The sequence below is a fragment of the Nelumbo nucifera genome, chromosome 3 (genome assembly GCF_055504915.1).
Source record: "Nelumbo nucifera cultivar China Antique chromosome 3, China Antique-T2T, whole genome shotgun sequence".
NCBI lineage: Eukaryota > Viridiplantae > Streptophyta > Magnoliopsida > Proteales > Nelumbonaceae > Nelumbo > Nelumbo nucifera.
This window is the reverse complement of record NC_142651.1, coordinates 2,263,154-2,283,847: the sequence shown is the minus strand read 5'-3', so window position 1 is coordinate 2,283,847 and position 20,694 is coordinate 2,263,154. Positions and strand designations below refer to the sequence as shown.

Below are 20,694 nucleotides of genomic sequence, written 5' to 3'. Positions count from 1 at the left end.
CTTCCATTCAAACTAGACAATTGGACCATTCGACCTAAAAACCAGACTCAAAATAGTCCTCTATCCGGTCCGGTTTTATAAACCTTGTAGAAAATCATGGCGTTACATGTACTGGCAATAACACCAAATCAATCAAATCAAAGGCTTTGATACAATTGTTTGAGCGCAGGACTACGATACTATCATAAGCAAGATTCCGGATCTCCTGCCCACAATAACACTGCCCACAAGATGTTATCCATGTGTGACTTCGATAAACGTGGCAGAGTTCTCGTGGGCAGGAGATCCGGACTCCAATGTGGGTTGAGGCCCAAGAACGCAGTAACAACTGAAACTGATGGATTCTAACTTCCAGATGAAAATGGATCTGACGCCTGCCTGACCATTTTAAGCCCCCCCCAACTTGATACTTTGATAGATACGAGATCACGTCGGGCGCCTCACAAGCGCCCTACATGCACATCTCACCGTGCATTAGGAACATCTCCCGTACACGGGTGGGAGGTACTAGGGCGAAACCGGATTCAGCAAACCCCGTTCGAACACCCAGTATAGCCTTGCATTGAATACAGGAGTACAGAGATGTTCTCGATGCAAGGCTGTAAAGGCGCTCATGTGTGAGGAGCAGATCCCGTTCCCTGTTTATTCGAACGGGACTTGCACTGACTGAAGCCACTCTCGTTCTTGTCTGTCTAACGTCTAACAAGAAGCAGAAATGAGTTTCTCTCCAACTAACGATTGAAAATTTTGGAAAACTCACTTCAGTCACCTCTGTCGACGACCCTTCCATCTTCACAACCTCCTGCAATCCGGAGCCACCACCATTTTCTGCAATTCCGGTTTTCCATCTAGATCTGGGATTGCTTGCTTGAATGATCGCGGTTTCGATCTCATAGAAGACATTCTCCGTGAAGGTCTACAATAAACCGAAAGATCGAAATGATCACTATTCCGTACTTAACCGCCCTAACCACCTACTTCAGCTATGGTTTGCTCTTCGCTTTCGGTCAATTCAGAGATCTCTTCAGAAAAATCTTCGACTGGTGGAGTGCCAACAACCTCCAGGTCTATTGCCTGTTCATCTCCATTAGTTTTTTTGGCTGAACTCTGTTTCTCTGATTTTTTTAATGACATTGATAGTAATGTGAAATGTTTATTTATGGAACAGGGGTACGCATCGATCTGCTTAGGGCTTGAGGATTTCTATGTCCGCCGTTTGTACCTTCGCATTCAGGTAATCTTCTGTTTCATTGGTATCAAACTGCTCGTCAGTTTTAGCGAGTTTCTGATTATTTAGAGTTTGTCTGGATGAGATTTTGTGGCTTTAATATCTTAAGCACAGGAGTGAAGTACCTTAAAACTGTTCCTCTGAACGCCTTCAAGGAACACTATGGCCATTGTAGAAGTTAGAACTGTACAAAACCAAGGGGAAAAAAGAGAGATTTTGCATTTTGAATTATGATGCCTTACCGAATATGGGATTTATTTATCCAAACTGCACCTTTCCAAAACTCAGTACAGTTGTATTGGGCATGATATAGCACCCGGCATGCGGGTATCATGACCTATACAACAAGCAAAGACAAATAGTTGCAAGATGCAAGTTCTTAATTATCATCTTTTATGTTTCATCAGATATCATCATTGTTGCACCCAGAGCCGAAATAAATAAATTCTTGCACCTATCTCAAAGTGCATTTGTTGGGCCAATATAAATACTGTATAGGTTGTTGATCAATCAATCAATCAGTAAATACTGTATAGACACAACTAGAGATTCATATTTCTGGATTAATATTCATTTGTAATTTGTGCAGTGCCACTTTGATGGTTTTCACTGGAAGCAGTTTAAGAGTTCCGTTTCTTGTCACTAATTTATGCACATTTCTTTTCATCATTTTCATCATCCTGCAAAGCAAGGCTAACTTACCTTGCTATTTATGTTGGTTTTACCATGAATATATCCCAATTTGGAGTTTACGTATACATGGACCTCACCTTTGCTAACTCCTGTAATGCCTGTCAAAGGATCATGGTGCATAAATGTATGCAGAAGGACTTGTATTTTTCTGACTTCAATCCATTTTGTTCCATCTTTATGATAAAATCTCTAAGTATATTATCTTCTTTGCTTGTATTGGCAGTACTGTTTTGGACGACTTATAGCAAGTGCTCCTGATGCTTGGTTTGATGTGGTTGAACGTTACTCCAATGACAACAACAAGACATTAAAGTGAGTTGGGTTCCCTATTTGGTTTATAAGTTTTTCTCCATGATCTTTTAGAATTTTCTGTATATTCATTTTGTATTTTTCTTTTTGAACTTTTGTATTACGTAAATATGTCTTTCTGTATTTCTTTAGACAACTCAGAATTGATGATATAAAATGCAAGGAGCAGTGAACAACTTCTCATTAAACATCTGGAAATTCTTACTTTCTTAGGAATGGCCATTTTCTAGAATATTTCTTAAACATAAATTTGAAATATATTCAGAATATTATCTAAATAATTATTCTTCTGTAAGACGAGCTACAAATATAACTAGATGTCTTAACTTGGGATCATACAATTACCTTGGCTTTTCATTCATCAGATGAATATTGTACTCCTCGTGTAATTCAGTCATTGAAGACATTTTCGCCAAGTACCTGTAGTAGTTGTGTAGATGGTGGTATGTATATCATGTTGCAAGATGTGTTTCTCTACTTATTTGTGTCCTACCTAATGTGTTTATGCTATCAGGCACTACTGTATTACACACTGATCTGGAAGAGTGTGTTGCAAAATTTGTTGGGAAGTCAGCTGCTGTAGTTTTTGGTATGGGATATGTCACAAATTCTACCATCCTCCCAGTCCTGATTGGCAAGGTTTGTGCAATTGCTTGCATCAGATAAATCTATACTTAAGTGTTTATTTAAACAATGGGTATTTTGTTGTGGTGGTTGATAATTAGTTCCACTAGTGGTTTATTGCTTTTGCTTATTATCATCATCTACAGGGAGGGTTGATAATTAGCGATTCTTTGAACCACAATTCAATTGTCAAAGGTGCTCAAGGATCAGGAGCTACCATTCGGGTTTTCTCACATAATAGTAAGTTTGTAATATGGTGCTTTGTTACTTTTCCAACTTCAGAGCTACAAAATGTAGCCCTATTATGTTGTTCTGTTGGCATTTCATACATGTGATTTCTTTGTCTGTTACGTTCCTTGCCCTTTCTTGATTTTAGCACCACCTCACCTGGAGGAAGTCTTGAGGGAACAAATTGCCGAGGGACAGCCCCGGACACATAGGCCTTGGAAAAAGATAATTGTTGTTGTAGAGGGAATATACAGAATGGAAGGGGAACTTTGCAAACTTCCTGAGATTACAGCAATCTGCAAGAAATACAAGGTTGTGCTTCTATGAGAGGGTAACTTTTCCATTCGAGTTGAACCATTGGTAATGGCCTCTTTTAAATTCAACTTTCACATGTTTATAGTAGATGAATTCTCAGTTTATGACATAAACATAAGATTCTGAAAGTAGACATGATAATATTAGTGAAATTACATTGATGATTATTAGCAGTAGTTACATGCACTGATGACTGCACATGAGAAAAGGAGGGGAAAGGAAGACAAGAGGGAGGCATGTATGAGTATGATTGAGAGTAGGCCACCCATAGAGAGGAAATTTTGATAACCACTTGATTTCTCTAGGTTAATCCACCATATGATTTCCAACTGATTTATTATAATTTAGTTTGAAGTGGGAAATGAGAACAATTAAAAGATGAAGTCTTCCAATCAATCATGGAGATAGAAAAATGATCATGTACAGAGAAAAATAGGCATAAATTGTGGATCCTCTTGTAGTTCCTACTTCCTAAAGTGAAACTGTAAGCTTGTTTTGGATTCAATTTGATGAGGTCAATTCCTTTCAATGGACAAAGAACAAATGGAAATTCATGACATACAGTATATTTATTAGTATTTAAATTGATCCTTAATATTATGATTTATGAAATTGAATTACTAAGTTGTTTTTCCTATCTGATCTTTTTGATGATTTAAGGGTTCAAATCCAGTCATGATAAGCTACAGAAATATAAAAATAATCGAAGGTTGATCAAATGAAGTATTAACCATAGAACTTATCTGAATCAAGTTAACCTGGCTGGATGTTCTCTCCCCTATGTGCAAGTTAACTTTCAAAAACAACAACCAGAAAGCTAACTTCCAAAAATGTTGACAGATGCACTTTTCCTTTTTTTTCCTTTATAAACTTGCACATCTAACAACTAAATGACTGCGCATTGCTTTTCTCATATGTGGGACAAGCTCAAATCAGCTTTTGGGTCTAGGAAAAAACAAGGCCTGAAATCCCACTCTCCCAACCTAAAAGCTCACACCACTCAAAGAGAATTTGTAAAGTGGTTAGGTTGAAGATCCTTTGCAAAAATTCAAAGAGCAATAGATATTTGCTTGTGGTGGACCAAGTGAGAGATGCAGGGTTAGTAGAGAATAATGATGATGAGACTTCTAAGGCCATGGAGAGGGGTGGAGAAGCCCATGAAGTTTTTTGCGACTCTTCGCTTGCTTTTGCAAATAACAAGCCTGATGGTGAGTTAGTAGCAGATTCAGAGGATTTAATTGTGGACGTCAATATTAGACCTTAGCACTATAGACCAGTGTGTGGAATTTGGTATCGATTTTGGGAAGTTCCTGGCATTGTCTTTTGAGGATGGGGAGGAAGAAAGAATGAGAGTGGTTGAGATCCAAGGAGATTTTGGATCAGGTGGGCCGCGCTATGGCAAAGAAAATTGTTGGTGTTTTGTCTGAGGAGCAAGAGTTGAATAGTAGTGAGGATTTGATATACAGTTTGAACCATTTCCTAGGTTGCAGGATATCAAAGAATGTGGCAGACTTTTATGGTGAAATGGTGGTGAAGGCCAGAGGTAAGGACTAGGGATGCTTGCAGTACCTGTGGCAGGGGCAGAGGGAGGAGAGGAAGGAATGCTGTGGTCTGATTGTTAGTCTTGTTTTTGTTTTGCATCTTTGTTGTCTATAGTTAAGCCGGATTGCAGGATTTGTCTGGGGTATGTGGGAGATGTTTTTGTGATTGTTTAGTCCTTAGTAGTGTAATGGGCTTAGGCCCTGGATTTTGTGTTTGGGTCTGGGCCCGTTTATTGTGTTGTTAGTGTTTTGGGTAGCTTGCTGGTGTGCCCTTCCCTTTGGTTTGTATGCAGCATATATACTCACTTTTTTTTTCTTTAATAAAATTACCTTTTATTTTCACAAAAAAAGAACATTGAAAACAAATTCTTCATCAGAAATATTTTCTCATGTTTGATGATTTTTTTTTTTGAGAACTGTAAAGTGCTTTAATTAAAAAGATCCACTACAAAGAATCCCTGTACATTGAGAAATGAACAGAGAATATACAAAAAACCATCTCATCCCGATACAGCCTTAATCCCTCGAAACAAAAACAAAAACTATCCATTCCTTACAAACAGAAAATTAAAATAAAAAAATACACTTGGATGTCTGCCTTTAAACATCGGGTGTATTGCCAGTCATGAATGGATCATCCCCAGAATTTTCTTTAGTACATCTTCTTTTGAGTTGTGAGTTCCTTCAAATATTCTGTTATTTCTTTCACTCCACACTGCCCACATAATACTCCATGCCACCTTGCCAGTCTTACTAAGACCTCCCAGCCACCAAGCTTCTATGAGTCCCTTTACATCTGCTGGGAAGCACAGCTTAGCCTAAAAAAAATCCACCACTCTCAACCAAACCCAGTGTGTAAAATCACAGGGGTAACAGTAAATGACTTGAGGATTCCACATTCCGACTACATAAGGGACAAGCCAAGTCAGCCACTTCTACCCCTCTATTGGCTAAGTTCTCCTTGGTTAGGATCTTGTCCAGTACTGCTGACCAAACAAAAAAAGCTATCTTTGAAGGCACAGCTTTAATCCATATTTTTTGACTTGGAAAAGAGATGTCTTCTTCCTCTGAAGCAAACTTAAAGAAAGAGTTCACAGAGAATACCCCTAATTTCTCAAAACTCCAGTCTTTTATCTTCCCCTATTCTGGGTATGTTTGAGTCATACAGCAATTGGAGTAATCTGATTAGGGATGACACCTCCCAATCATTTAAATTTCTCTTGAACTGGGGGTTCCAAGTGCATTGTCCATTCTGTCTTTCCAAGCAGTCAGCAACTGTTGCATTTTTGTTTGTGCAAATTTCAAACAGATCTGGAAAAGCATTCATTAGGGGGCCTTCTTTACACCAGTCATCCTTCCAAAATTGGACCCTTCTACCATTTCCCACTTTGTATTTAATGCCCTTCAGAAACTGGGGCTGTATTTTTTGAATTGCCTTCCAGTTTGAGCAACCGTATGGGGAAGCTATTTCCTCTGTTTCCCAACCCCTGCTACTCATCCCATATTTGGCATCTATCAGCCTTCTCCACAAACTTTCTGTCTGTTCATTAAACCTCCATAGCCATTTTCCAAGCAGAGCTTTGTTTCTCTCTCTTACTGATCTAATCCCTAGGTCCCCATTTGCCTTGAAACAGCAAATTTTCTCCCAATTCACCAGGTGGCATTTTGATTCCTCCCTCCAACCCGTCCACAAAATGTCCCTCATCTTTTTTTCTAAAGCTGCAGCCCGTTTAGCCGGAAAAGGGAATAAAGATAAGTAAAAAACAAGGAGGGAGGCCAACACACTTTTAACTAAGGTTACTTTGCCACCTTTTGATAAATATTTTGTCTTCCAAGAGGCTAGTTTCCTGTCCACCTTCTCCAGAATCGGTTCCTATATAGATTTGGATTTACAACTTTCTCCCTAAAGCATGCCCAAGTATTTACCAGGAAGCTTGCCGACCTTGCATCCCCAATCATCTGCCCATTCTTCCACATTTAACACCTCCCCCACAGCCATTAATTCACTTTTCAAGATGTTGGCATGTAATCTTGACACCACCTCGAACCCTCTTAAAATAGCCTTCACATTCCAGAGCTGCTCCCAAGAAGCATCACAGGAAAATAAGGTGTCATCTGCAAATTGAAGGAGAGCTATCTCCACCTCCCCACTGCCTACTTTAAAACCTTCCAACAGACCTCCCAACCGGACTCTTTCTACCATTCTGAACAAGGCTTCCGTCACAAGAGGGGAGAGAGAGGGTCCCCTTGTCTCAGACCCCTAGAACTTCTAAGCATTCCACAAGCACTGCCGTTTACCAGAAGTGAGAAAGATGGAGAAGATATGCATACTTTCATCCAATTTCTCCATTTTCCCCGAAATTAAACCTTTTCAGCATATAGTCTAGAAAGTTCCATTTCATGTGATCATGAGCCTTCTCCATATCCACCTTGCACAGTAGACCCACTCTTTCACTTTTCCTCCGTGAATCTATTAACTCATTTGCAATCAGAACCCCATCCACTAGCATCCGGTCCCCTATAAATGCCCCTTGAGATTCTACAATCAGATTTGACATCACCTTAGCCATTCTATTAGCTAACACTTTAGCTAATATCTTGTACATGCTACTAATTAGGCTAATTGGTCTAAAATCAGCCAACTTCACTGCCCCCTTCTTTTTTGGGACTAAGGTGATGAATGTGTGGTTTAGGCTTTCTTTCTAAGGTATCCCTTTCACGAAATTCTTTTAAAACATTCATCACATCCATCTTCACAATTTCCCAACATTTCTTGAAGAACAACATTGTGAACCCATCCGGACTTGGTGCCTTATCACCCTCAAACCCTTTTATCACTTCCCACACTTCTTCCTCTGTAGATGGCTTCTCCAGATGACTAGATTGCTCGGTTGAAAGGGATTCAAACTGTAAGCCTTCTAACAGAGGTCTACGCTTCCAATTTTCTTTGTACAGGCTTTTGTAGAACTTTACTATGTGAGTTTTAATCTGCCTTTCCTCCTCTATATCCACTCCCTGCACTTCCAATTTTTTTTTTTATTGTGTTCTCTCCTTCTTGCACTAGCCATTTTATGGAAGAACTTTGTGTTACTGTCCCCCTCTTGCAGCCGTAAACATATTTCCTCTCTGTGAATATTTCCATTTTCCTCTTTCCTATAAATTTCAGCAATTACCTCCAGAAAATTCCTCTTTTCATGCTCACTTTCTTGGAAATTCTCTCTGCTCCACTCTTTAATCTTCTGTTTTAACTCCTATAATTTTTTGCTGAAAATGTGACTTGCCATGCCTTCAAAGTGAAAACCAGTCCACCACTCAAGCTACCAAATCCAGAAAACCTGGTTCTTCAAACCATGAATGCTCAAATATGAATGGTAAGTGACCTCCCCTTATACCACCGCAGTCCAACATTACTGGGGCATGATATCCCCCCCCCCCCTCTCAAGTCTATCAATTCCCATCCCATGTTTTAAAACGTGGAGGCGTGATGCGAGGCGTTCCACTACCTAGAGGCATGAGGCGTAAGCCTCCCAAACACAAGGAGGCTAACGCCTCCTTAAGAGGAGGGGGGTTAGGAGGAGGATGAAGAGGAAGGGGGGATCTCATTTTTTCTTTATTTTTAATAAAAATCTTTTATATTAAGAATAAAAATGCATAGCATTAGTTGAAAGGGGGGGTCTTGTCGAAGAGGAGAGATCGAGAACTGCCCAAGAATTGTATCTTTCACTAATACCAACTCAGTGTCCCACACCACCAAGATCCCCCCCGAAGTTCCTTGAGCTGGTAAGGTCACCCAATCATAGCTTCGTTCCCCCCATAAGCTTCTCACCATTGCTTGATTCCTTTTTTTTCTTTATGAGAAAAAAATTGCTACCAGACTTTCAACTTATTATTAGAATGATACTGAATCCTTCCTACTTGTACCTTATATTCATATCTGTTCTTTTTTTTTGGATTGTAGCTCACTTTTTTGAAAGGGAAAAAGAGATTGTATTGAGTATATTGGTAAAAAAAAAAGATATTGTATTGAGTATAAACTAAAAAAAGATTGGATTGTAGCTCATTAATCAGCATTGTGTTGGTTGGCATAGTGTCTTCAACATGTCATTGACCCAACTGCTCAGACTGGTGACCGGGTGGCAATACTAGTTCGGGTCAACCTCCAATGCTCTATTTTACAAAACCCATTGACTTGGTCAACAACTTGTTGATCTGGGCGCTTGAAATGTTGACTCATCTGACCTGTTCAACAGGTTACCAGGTTCTTGTATTATTTTAGTTTTTTGAAATTTTTATATTGATGACATCACAGGTTGACTTGTTGACCTGGAAGGGAGAATGCCTCAAGCTTTTGGTTGGGTTTTGAAACACTGGGTGGCTGGACCTCCCACCTACTTGGATTTCTTACATTCATGAGGAATTGTAGTGGAGAATTCCTCCCTGCTGCGTGGGGGTGCAGGTGAAAGTGTGAAACATTTGCTAATACACTGCCCTTTCTCTTACAACATCTGGATTCACTTTGTAAGGCTGTTTGGTATTCAATGGGTAATACTGGGAGATGCTGCAGATTTGTTTTGTGGTTGGCCATTTAAATGCTTCAGCAAAAGAGGGAACTTTTGTAGTTGTTGGTGCCCTTTGCCTTGTGCTGGTCCTATGGTTGAAAAGAAACCATAGAATCTTTGATAACAAGGCTTCCCCTATTGAAGCAGTAAGGGATACGTGGAAAGGACCATAATCCATTGGACAAGCTTGAAGGGTGATTTTGTGGGGGGTGAAGTTTCATCGTTTTTCCAATTCATGGAATTTGTGGGGGTTTCCCCTTATATAATACATTGCCTTTTTCAAGAAAAAGAAAACGTATGTGTGATTGAAGATGCATTGACTTTGTTGGTATGAAAATTTTAATAAATTCGCATGCAACATAATTCACTCAATTAAGTGATTGAGTTTTTTTTTTTATTTTTGGTAAGGCCCATTCAGGGAATCTTATGGATTGTTCCCCTTAATTACATCTCCACAAGAAAGTAGAGAACACCTTTTGATTCTCACGTAGAGAAATGAATGCATAGAACAAAAGAAAAGAACAATAGAGTACTTCTTAAAAAGAACTTTTCATTTGCATTTCTTTTACATCAAGTGTACAAGAATGAGAAGCAAAAGGAAAAAAATTACAATTGAGAAACTCTACAACAAAACATTTCTCTCTTTCTTTTCCTTTTGATACAAAGAAGATTTCCTTCTCACTCCTTTCTTCACAATAAGCTGTAGTCAATCAGATGAAATTCTAATTGTAGACAGCCTTAATCCTCTAGATTTTTTATACAAGAAGGGAACTATAGTCAATTAAGTTGAATATTTGATTGTAGACGGTTTTTATCCCTCTGTTCTTCATTTCCATTTGAAGGGAACCATAATCAGTCCTTAGGAATTAGACTATAGATGGTTTAATCCCCAACTTGTCTTGATAGAGGGACCATAATCAACCAAGTAAAAGCACCTGGTTGTAGATGGTTTATTTCCCTTTATTTCCTTTCTTAAAAGTAAAAAATAAAAGAGAGAGGAAGAAGGATACATAGCAGAAGACATATATAGGAAGTATTTACAGAGGACTTTTCTATACCTACCTATCTTAGTGAGATTTCTTTTCCTTCCCTGTCTTCCCTTGAGAACTTCTCTTTTCTTCTCTCTATATTGTTGGATTGAAGTCTTTGTATGTATGAGTGTTCGGCTGATAAGAGTTGTTATTAGCCTATACTTAAGTTTAAGTTGTCCTGTACTGGGCCTATGTTAATGGGCCTAATCCTGTTTAATGTTTTTAAGTTGTCTGGGTGTCCCATCACTAATCAGGGGCATTCCAGTAACTTCCTGTATTATTGTACTACATCATAATATAAATAATAGTACTGTCGACTGAGGAGTTCAGTTCGACATTCATAGCATATCAGTGGTGTTCTTCTCCTCTTCTCTACTTCAAGTACAGCTCTCAAGATAATATGGTATCAGAGCATTAGTTTTTTCCTGGTTTCAGCCGGCGCACTCTCTCTTATTTTGCTGTCTTTTCATCTTCTCTCTTCCTTTTCTGGGTTGCTACAGTAAAGACCTAGGAGTGTAAGAGAGTAAAGCAAGTTCGAACCTAGGGTTTCTCTTGGTTGTAGGACTCAAGGGAAGTAAGACCCAGAAGTAGATGTCCTACTAGGTTATTTCCAGCAAATAGTAGCTATTCGGCTACTAAGAGAGGTCTGTATAGGACAGACCTAGTTGAGGACTGATTTCAGTAGTCCTAGCACTAGCCAAAAGGGGGAGAGCTTCCTCTACAGTTGCAGCTTCAGTGCTCCAGCAAGACCTGCACAGAGCAGTAGTAAAGAGCCCTATCTTTTTTCAGTCGTAGCTTCAGTACTCCAGCAAGACTCGCACAGAACAGTAGTAAAGAGCCCTATCTTTCAGGTCGGTTATCCGCTCCAAAGATTACAGGTTATCAGCTTCACTGCAGCTTTGAAGCCCCAGCAAAACCAGCATAGCACAGTGGTAAACAACTCCATGTTCAGGTTGGTTATCAGTCCGGAACCTCTCACCACTGCTGTACCCGAACTGCTTCAGCTCAAGTGAAGATTACCTAGGGAGCTGCCAGCTCCAGATTGTCCAGCACTGTGAACCCTAGTTGAGGACTGATGTCAGCAGTCCTAGTATTGGCCGGAAGGAGGGACACTCTCCTTACAGTTGCAGTACTCTAAGTTCAAGTGGAGTTTGCATAGCACAATAGTTGAGAACCCTTAGTTTCAGGTCGGTTACCAGCCCAGAACTTCTTGCTTGCTGCTGTAACTGAACTGCTTCAGAACTGTGACAGTCTCGGCAAGTCTGAAACTGTGTCGAGTGCTGTCAGAACCTGCTGTAATCACTTCGGCAAATCAGAACCTACTTCAGAACTGCTTCAGAACCTGCTGTGATCATTTCGGCTAATCAGAACCTGCTCCAGAACTGGTTCAGAACCTTCAGAACTGCTTCGGCTAGTCTTAGTCAGTGTCACCTTCACAGTGGCTGCAGTCAAGATGTCTCCAATATCCAGAGAAGTTTCTTTTAGGGATAACAGGCCTGCGGCAAGTGGGAACTCTGTCACCAGCAACAATGGTGACAACTCACAGTATACTTCAACAGGGTCTTCTCCTATGGGACAGGTTGCTGATTCCTCTGGAACTTGTGCTTTGGGCTTCACTGCCAGTGAGGTAGAGAGCCTTAGCAGGGCATTGGCCTGTCTAAGGAATAATTCTTTTGCTTCTACATCTCTTGCCAGATCAGGTACATCCTCTGCCTTCAGTGCCACTGGATCTATTGACTCTACTTCTTGGGTTATTGATTCCGCTGCAACTGACCACATGACACATATGTCTTCCCTATTCTCTTCATATCATTTGTTGTCTGGTCAGGATAAGATGCGAGTTGCTGATGGGTCTTTCTCCACTATTTCTGGAAAGGGAATGGTTGACCTAAGCAAGGACCTTTCTCTTAAATCAGTTTTACATGTTCCCAGTCTCACCTCAAATCTTTTGTCTGTTTCAAAACTTACCAAAAATTTGAACTGTAGTATAATTTTTTTTTCCTATCCATTGTGTCTTCCAGGACAGATTGACAAGGAGAACGATTGGGTGCGGTCATGAGTATGGAGGACTCTACTATCTTGATGCAGACATCGGTTCAGCCTTACAAGCATCTGCTGGTAGTAGTCCGGAGAGTGTGGAGTCAAAAGCTAAGTTGCATCTTTGGCATGCTAGGCTAGGTCATGTGTCTTTCTCCTCATTAGAAATGTTGTTTCCCGAACTGTTTAAGGGCATTTCAAGTCAGAGTTTAACCTGTGAAGTATGTCAAGTGTCAAAATAATGTAGAACTGTGTATCCAATTTCCAGTAATGATATTTGTGCTCCTTTTGATTTGGTTCATTCTGATGTCTGGGGCCCTTCACCCATTGTTTCTTTTGATGGCTTCCGGTACTTTATCAATTTTATTGACCACTACTCTCGATGCACATGGATTTACCTGTTAAAAGGACGGGATGAAGTACCACGGATAACTATGGCATTTTGCAAGATGGTTGAAACTCAGTTTAATAAGAAGATTAAGCAATTCAGGTCAGACAATGCTACTGAATACTTTGAAAAATCCTTGAACTTATTCATGGAAGATGTTGGCATACTACATCAGTCATCCTGTGCTTATACCCCTCAGCAAAATGGGGTTGCTGAGCGCAAGAATAGACATCTATTGGAGACAGCTCGAGCCTTACTATTCCAGCACAAAGTCCCCAAGCAATATTGGTCTCAAGCGGTTCTTACTACATCATATCTGATAAATCGGATGCCATCTAAGGTGTTGGGTATGAAAATCCCTTTCTCTGTTTTGTGTCCCACTCTTTCAGATTTTTACCTTCCTCCTCGGGTCTTTGGCTGTATATGTTTCATACATGTGAAGGATCCAAAGAAGACCAAGCTGGATCCTAAGGCTACAAAGGGAATATTCCTGGGGTACTCTCCTACACAAAAGGGTTACAAGTGTTATGACCCTGTCTCCAAGAGAAAGTATGTCACCAGAGATGTGGTCTTCTTTGAGTCTCAACCCTATTTTCAGTCTTCTCAAAATCCTCTTCAGGGGGAGACTAGTAGGATGGAAGAGGATTCTCATTCTCCCTTCTTTTTTGTTCCCCTATCTACCTCGGGTCTTCCATCCTCTCCTCCTACTCCTTGTTGTGGCATTCCAGGTCAACCCAGTGAGGCTCCCACTGTGCCGGTTACCTCTCTTGATACTGCAGATGTTTCTGAAGGCTCCAGTAGGCAACATAAAGAGATACTTACATACAACAGAAGAAAAAGGGGCCCTCAATCTCATGACAGCAACCAGTTGGACTCGGATCAATCTGTCTCTACAATCCAAGGTAATTCCAACTCACATACTTCTGATTTGGATCTTCCTATTGCTCTCTGTAAGCCTATTTGCTCTTGCACCACCCGACACCCCATTGCTGATTTTGTTTCTTATCACATTTATCTCCTGCCTATCACTCCTTTGTGTCTGCTCTTTCCTCTGTGCGTGTTCCTTCTAGGTACTCAGAGGCTGTGTCTGATCAAAGGTGGAAAGAAGCTATGAATGAAGAGATGAAAGCCCTAATGAAAGCAAGAACTTGGGAATTAGTGGATCTGCCAGAGGGGAAGAGCACTGTTGGGTGCAAGTGGGTGTTTACTATAAAGCACAGGGAGGATGGGTCTATTGAAAGGTACAAGGCCAGACTTGTGGCAAAGGGGTTTACTCAAAAAGAAGGGATTGACTACAAAGAAACCTTTGCCCCAGTAGCAAAGCTCAACACAATTCGTGTCTTTTTGTCACTAGCAGCAAATTTTTCATGGGAACTTCATCAGCTGGATGTGAAGAATGCCTTTTTAAATGGTGACCTTCATGAAGAGGTATTTATGGAACCTCCACCAGGCTATGATTTTGGTAGAAAGGTGTGCAAACTGAGGAAAGCATTATATGGGTTGAAGCAATCTCCCCGTGCATGGTTTGAGAGGCTTTGTGGGGCCATGAAGAAAGTGGGGTACACTCAGAGTGGTGCAGACCATACCTTGTTCATAAGGAGACAGGATAGCAAACTTACTGCACTCATTGTTTATGTGGATGATATGGTAATTACCGGGAATGACTTGGAAGAGATAAAAAGACTGAAGGAGTTTCTAGCTTCAGAATTTGAGATCAAAGACTTGGGTCATTTGAGATATTTTCTTGGGATTGAAGTTGCCAGGTCAAGAGAGAGAATCTACATATGTCAGCAGAAGTATGTTGTTGACCTCCTTGAGGAAACATGCATGATGGGGTGCAGGTCAGCAGATACTCCAATAGAACAGAATCATGGCCTGCAGGAATCAGTAGGGGAGGACTACTGTGATAGAGAGAGATACCAAAAATTGGTAGGGAAGATGATATACTTATCCCTCACTCGGCCAGATATTGCTTATGCTGTGCATGTTGTCAGTCAATTTATGCACTCTCCAAAGATCCCTCATATGAAAGCAGTTGAAAGGATTCTCAGGTACTTGAAGACTTGCCCAGGGAAGGGAATTCTCTTCAGGAAAAATAATAGAATTGAAATTGAAGCCTACACTGATGCAGATTGGGCTGGGTCTGTTGGAGACAGGAAGTCAACCTCGGGTTACTGTACATTTGTGGGAGGAAACCTGGTCACATGGTGCAGTAAGAAGCAGAATGTAGTGGCTAGATCAAGTGCAGAAGCAAAATATCGAGCTATGGCCCACAGGGTTGCTGAACTCTTATGGCTCAGAACTCTTCTTAATGAACTTGGCATTAGGCTGAAGGTCCTCTCAGGCTGTATTGTGACAATAAAGCTGCCATCAACATTGCCAACAATCCCGTGTAGCATGACAGGACAAAACATATTGAGATTGATCGACACTTTGTTAGAGAAAGAATTGTCTCGGGTGAACTCTGTGTGCCTTATACTCCATCTGAGATGCAAATTGCAGATGTACTGACTAAAGGGCTGGCAGCAACAAAGTTTAGGGACATGCTTGGCAAGCTAAACATGATTGATATCCATGCTTAGCTTGAGGGGGAGTGCTGGATTGAAGTCTTTGTATGTATGAGTATTCGGTTGATAAGAGTTCTTATTAGCCTATACTTAAGTTTAAGTTGTCCTGTACTGGGGCACCTAGGCCTCGCCTAGGCGATGAAATAAAAAAATATTTCTACTCTTTTGAGCTGGCTATTTGGTTTTATACATTAACCTAAAAACCTTTAAACTAATTTTTGTGCTTGTGATTCTTGCAGTCTTGCTTAAAGCATGCAAAACAGAATATTATAAATAGAAATTGGACTTAAAAGAACTGAACAGCCCGTGTTAGACCAAGAAAAGATAAAGAACTTAAGAAGAAAACAGGGAGGCAGAGCCCCTGTTTTGGACCAAGAAAAAGAACACGGGCTGGCTATTTGGTTTTATACATTAACCTAAAAACCTTTAAACTAATTTTTTGTGCTTGTGATTCTTGCAGTCTTGCTTAAAGCATGCAAAACAGAATATTATAAATAGAAATTGGACTTAAAAGAACTGAACAGCCCGTGTTAGACCAAGAAAAGAAAAAGAACTTAAGAAGAAAACAGGGAGGCAGAGTCCCTGTTTTGGACCAAGAAAAAGAACAAGGGGCTCCACTTCTGTTTTAGACCAAGAAAAGCTGGGGAAACACTAACGTAAAAGAAGAAAATGAAAAGAAGGGGGAGGAGCCCCTATTTCAGACCACCAATGAAGAGGAAAAAATGATGAAAAAACTCAGGGAAATGAAGAAGAAAAGGGGACAGAACCCCTGTTCCAGATCATCTTCGAGGAGGAAAAAAGTGAAAATTTTGCAGGTAAATGAGTAAGACAAAAAGGGGCAGAGTCCTTTTAGACCACCTTTGAAGATGCAAAAGGGTGAAAAAATTGCAGGAAAATGAAGAAGAAAAGAAGGGGGTGGAGCCCCTTTTTATTCCAAAAAACATCAGATAAAAATGTAGGGAAAAGACAGAAAAAAGGAAGAGGAAAAAGGAAACAAAAAGGAAGAAAAAAAGGCTGACAACGAAGAGGGTAAAAGAAGAAGTGGTTCGGGGCGGACTGTAAGCTGAGAACCACTTGAGGTACCTGACATGTTTGAAGTTGTTTAGATTTCCTTTTTGGTTATGCAGCTACAGGTTGAAGTTGGACCGTGTGTGAAACAAACATGACTGGACAGATCTCCCTCTTATATTTGATTCTGCCATGAAAATAAAATCCTAAAAAGACAAAAGATTTAATAGCATTTGATTCTCCCTCTTATAATATGTGATAGGTTCTTTTGTAGTAACAAAGACAAACCAATACAAATTATTTGCAGCAAAAAAAGTAAAGAAATCAATATAAAAAAATATTAAATGATCAAACAAATGTATTAACGTGCCTTGCATCTAGGTTCCCGCCTTGGAGTTAAGCGCCTGCCTCGTTGCCTAGGTGTGCGCCTAATTGACTGGGTGTGTGCCTTATACAAAATTTACATGGTGTTTGGACAAGGTAAATTTTGAAAATCGCCTAGTTTCCTAGGCATCCCCTTGACAACTGTGTGCCATACCCATTGTTAAATATGAGCACCTAAATCATTTCTTACCACTTCGATCCATGTCCCTTTTGGTCTGCTCCTAGTCCTTCTAGCCCCTTAAACTTGTAACTGATTTTTTTCTTATGGGTTCTGTAGGGGAAGACCTGTAAGAAATTCCATCCCAATTCCATTTCTGCTCTGATCCAACACTGATTACAGATATCTTTGGATCATAGGGTGTATTTAGATTTGAATTCCACTAATCAAACATGACTGATGTCTGAGAACATTTTGAAGGTTTGCCATTATCTGAACTTGCCTGTCTGCAGTTTAAGTGGTGACAGTGAGTGGGGCTAGGTGATTCTTAGGGATGACTAGAAGCCAACATAAAGGTCAACTTACCTTGTTTTGGTCAACCCAAAACTGACACAAAATTTGCCGGTTTTGATTCCAAATACTGTGTAAACTTTTTCAGTCGTGTTGCATTGCTGAGTTTAAATAATTTGTTATCTCTCACGGTTTCCTTGTTTTAAAGACATGAGATTTAGTTTGCCATTCTAAATAATCAGTTGATAAGGTGTGTGTTTCTTTTTCCCATTCTTAGCTCCCATGCTTAATCTTCCTTCATATTCTCCTCTCACCCCATAGGATACTGTTCTTTTTTTTTTTCATTTGTTTCATTTATTATAGGCATATATATATTTGGATGAAGCCCATAGCATTGGAGCAGTTGGGAAGACAGGAAGAGGTGTTTGTGAGCTCCTAGGAGTTGATCCTGCTGATGTGGATGTCATGATGGGAACTTTTACAAAGTCGTTTGGATCATGTGGTGGCTATATTGCGGGATCTAAGGTTCTAATTCTTCCCTATTTCCTTTGCATCTTATCTTTTGTTGACTTTGGTGAATTAGCATGGAAATAGATTCTGCTTTAGGCTGTATTTGGTAAGAGTGCAAACACTGAACCAATGCGAATTTGCAGGCATTTGGTAAGAATACGCTTGTGTATTGAAAATGGCAGCAAATTTGTTTTTTCTGAAATGTTTACATTCAAAATGGAAGCAGTCTTTTGTGCCCAAGTAGGTCAATGTAGAAAAGATAGATTCTAGTCTTGGAATTCATGTCTGTACCCATCACAACCTTTTTTGGTCCATGCCAACCCCATTTAGAGGACTTATTTTGTAACCTGTAACTTCTTTTTCTTTCCTTTTTTATGATTGATAATAACAGGGCTCGTTGAAGATGTTTGAATCTCAGGCCTATCATTATGTTCTTTCCTAAATGGGGATCTGCAAGAGATGTCTTGATAATCAATAAACAGGCAAATTCTTAAAGGTCGTCACCCAATGCTGGCCCTGGCTATCCAGGGTCTTGGGTGAGCAGGAGTAGATATGGATCTAACCTCCAGAATCTTTTTAATTGAAGTAGCTTCTCTTGACTTGAACCCATGTTCACATGCTTGTCAGCTTGAGAATTTTTTGTCTTAAAAAATGTCTTGAGTCCTTGAACTCAATATCAGAGTGGTACATTTGATGATATTCTGCAGTATGCTATCAAAGTTCCTCGTTGATATCATTTAGTTGTATAGCATTAGCAGGCTGATTGGTAAAGTTAGATCTGATCTTGGTTCTATATTTTCCACAATTAAGCCTTAATTTTCATTTTCAGGAGCTTATTCAATACCTTAAGTACACATGCCCTGCTCATCTGTATGCAAACATCAATCTCACCACCAGCTGCTCAACAGATTATATCTGCCATAGAAGTTATTCTTGAAGAGGATGGTTCTAGTAGAGGTTAGAATGCTTCTATTTCAGGCTTCATTTGTTTGACTTTGGGGCCGTTTGATAACAGCTGAACTGAAAAGCCTATAATGCCTATAATGCTTTGCAGGTCAGAACTTTTTCAGGTCAGAACTTCAGAAAATGGGATTTGAGGTTCTTGGGGATAATGATTCTCTTGTAATGCCTATAATGCTTTACAATCCAGCTAAAATCCCTGCATATTATGTTTTGGGATCCATCATGGGGGTGGACCTTAGTACCTTACGATGCTCACATATTGTCGTTCATGTTCTCTTTATGACCATACACATCCTGTGATTAGTAATTATTACATAATCAATCTTGTTGCCAGAAAGACTCGAAACCATAATGTGCAAGATTTACAGGGTAGAGTTCTTTACATGGTGGGATATGTGGCTATGGCTATGATATTTGTAAATTCTGAATTTCTTTTTTCATTGTCTAAAAGTAAGGAATCCAATATTCAACGTGTAGCAGTTATACATATGACAGTCACAACCCATCAGAAGATAGAGACGAGGTGCATGGAAGTGCGAAATTTAAGAATCCTCTGGGTATTATTATGCCCCGAAAATTAAATTGGAAGCTGTATGTTACAAGTAATAGGGTACTGCTAATTAAGTTTGATATTTATGTTACAACTTACAAGTGCGATATGGGTGCTTTGGCGTTGTTTGTTTCTACTTGTCAATTTGTCATAAGGACGTTCTCAACGTTATGGTTGAGTCATTTATTAATTTGCAATCTTTTATGATGAAAATTATTGAATAAAGTACATTGGTATATATCAATCACTAATTCTAGAGGAGCAGTGGAAATTTCATGAATCCGCAAAGATGGTTTGCCATGAAAATGGTTACAATGTTTATTTAATTTTCACCAATTTCTTAGGTTGGTGCAATGGAGTGGGTTCCCAAGTCTGAGAGCAGTCATTTCTCGCAAGAAAATGCCGAATATTGTTTGTTGGAGGGGAGGGGGGGTCAGCCCAGATTGCAAAATGTTTTAATGATTGCATATAGCAGCATTTCATGATGTGAAAATTAACTAAGAAGGGCCATTAATTACAAATTCAATATGCACAAAATCGGCCACAAGATCCCACCAAGACCAAGGCCACGGCTTGCCACTCTCATTTGCAACATTTAAGGAGGACAAGCCAGGTATAACTAAGAAGGCTCATCGCTGCATTATTTGGACAAGCCCCAATTGCGTCCTTCTTCGGTTTCAATTTTACCAGTCCTAGGTAGGTACTAGGTAGGGACGTAGGGTTGTTCCATATGATGTGATGAGTATTAGTCAGCTAGTGTGCTTCACCAACAATAATACCCATTTAATAGCTAACTCTCAAAGTAGCTAGGCTCATGGGCTCGAGTGAAATCTGATAGTCCAACAACAAATCTGTGTGAATCTTGGCCACCAACGCATGGAACTTACTCTTGGTAAAGTGGGCCACTAGGATAAGAGAACCGGCCCACCAATTTCTAACTGTGGGCCAAGCAACACATAAATAAACATGGTCGATCATGGCAAGCAATGGTGGGATTTGATCGAAGACAGCCGTCCACGGCCCATCCAATCCATCTGAACCCCCTCCTCGGAAGTCAGAGCTCAGTGAATACCACTTCCACATTCACAATGATTTCATATCTATATATATATAGATAGATATGTTTCTGAAGTGGAAAGTGCCAATCCATCATCAAAGCTTAGATTAAAATCATCAGTTATCACATCATCAATTTTATTAATTAGTGTAGTTGAGAATTGCTTAGAAAAACTTCAAAAGCTTAAAAAAAGAATGAAATAAAGAAAATGTATCTGAGACCTGAGAGCTGAGACTGGAGACACCTCAATTATC

The 20,694-nt window shown here is 39.9% G+C and overlaps 1 protein-coding gene and 1 pseudogene across 2 annotated transcripts; both read left to right on the top strand.

Annotated features, from left to right (window-relative positions):
• Nucleotides 1–604: 604 nt before the first annotated feature.
• Nucleotides 605–2,709, top strand: LOC148800901 (long chain base biosynthesis protein 2a-like). The gene is made up of 4 exons (XM_088902113.1): nt 605–1,065; nt 1,169–1,234; nt 2,145–2,233; nt 2,596–2,709. Exons 1-4 carry the CDS (start codon nt 940–942, stop codon nt 2,597–2,599), a joined length of 285 nt encoding a protein of 94 aa, XP_088758239.1. The 5' UTR covers nt 605–939; the 3' UTR covers nt 2,600–2,709.
• A 25-nt stretch (nt 2,710–2,734) lies between these two features.
• On the top strand, nt 2,735–19,170 carry LOC104593261 (long chain base biosynthesis protein 2a-like; annotated as a pseudogene). Its single transcript, XR_016084648.1, has 6 exons — nt 2,735–2,869; nt 3,001–3,094; nt 3,231–3,394; nt 17,724–17,885; nt 18,700–18,827; nt 18,925–19,170. The product of XR_016084648.1 is annotated as a long chain base biosynthesis protein 2a-like (transcript).
• Nucleotides 19,171–20,694: the final 1,524 nt, after the last annotated feature.

Coding starts and splice junctions, on each gene's coding strand:
- LOC148800901 (XM_088902113.1), top strand. CDS start 940: ATGATCACTATTCCGTACTTAACCGCCCTAACCACCTACTTCAGCTAT. Junction 1,066..1,168: donor GGAGTGCCAACAACCTCCAG/GTCTATTGCCTG, acceptor TTTATGGAACAG/GGGTACGCATCGATCTGCTT. Junction 1,235..2,144: donor GTTTGTACCTTCGCATTCAG/GTAATCTTCTGT, acceptor TTGTATTGGCAG/TACTGTTTTGGACGACTTAT.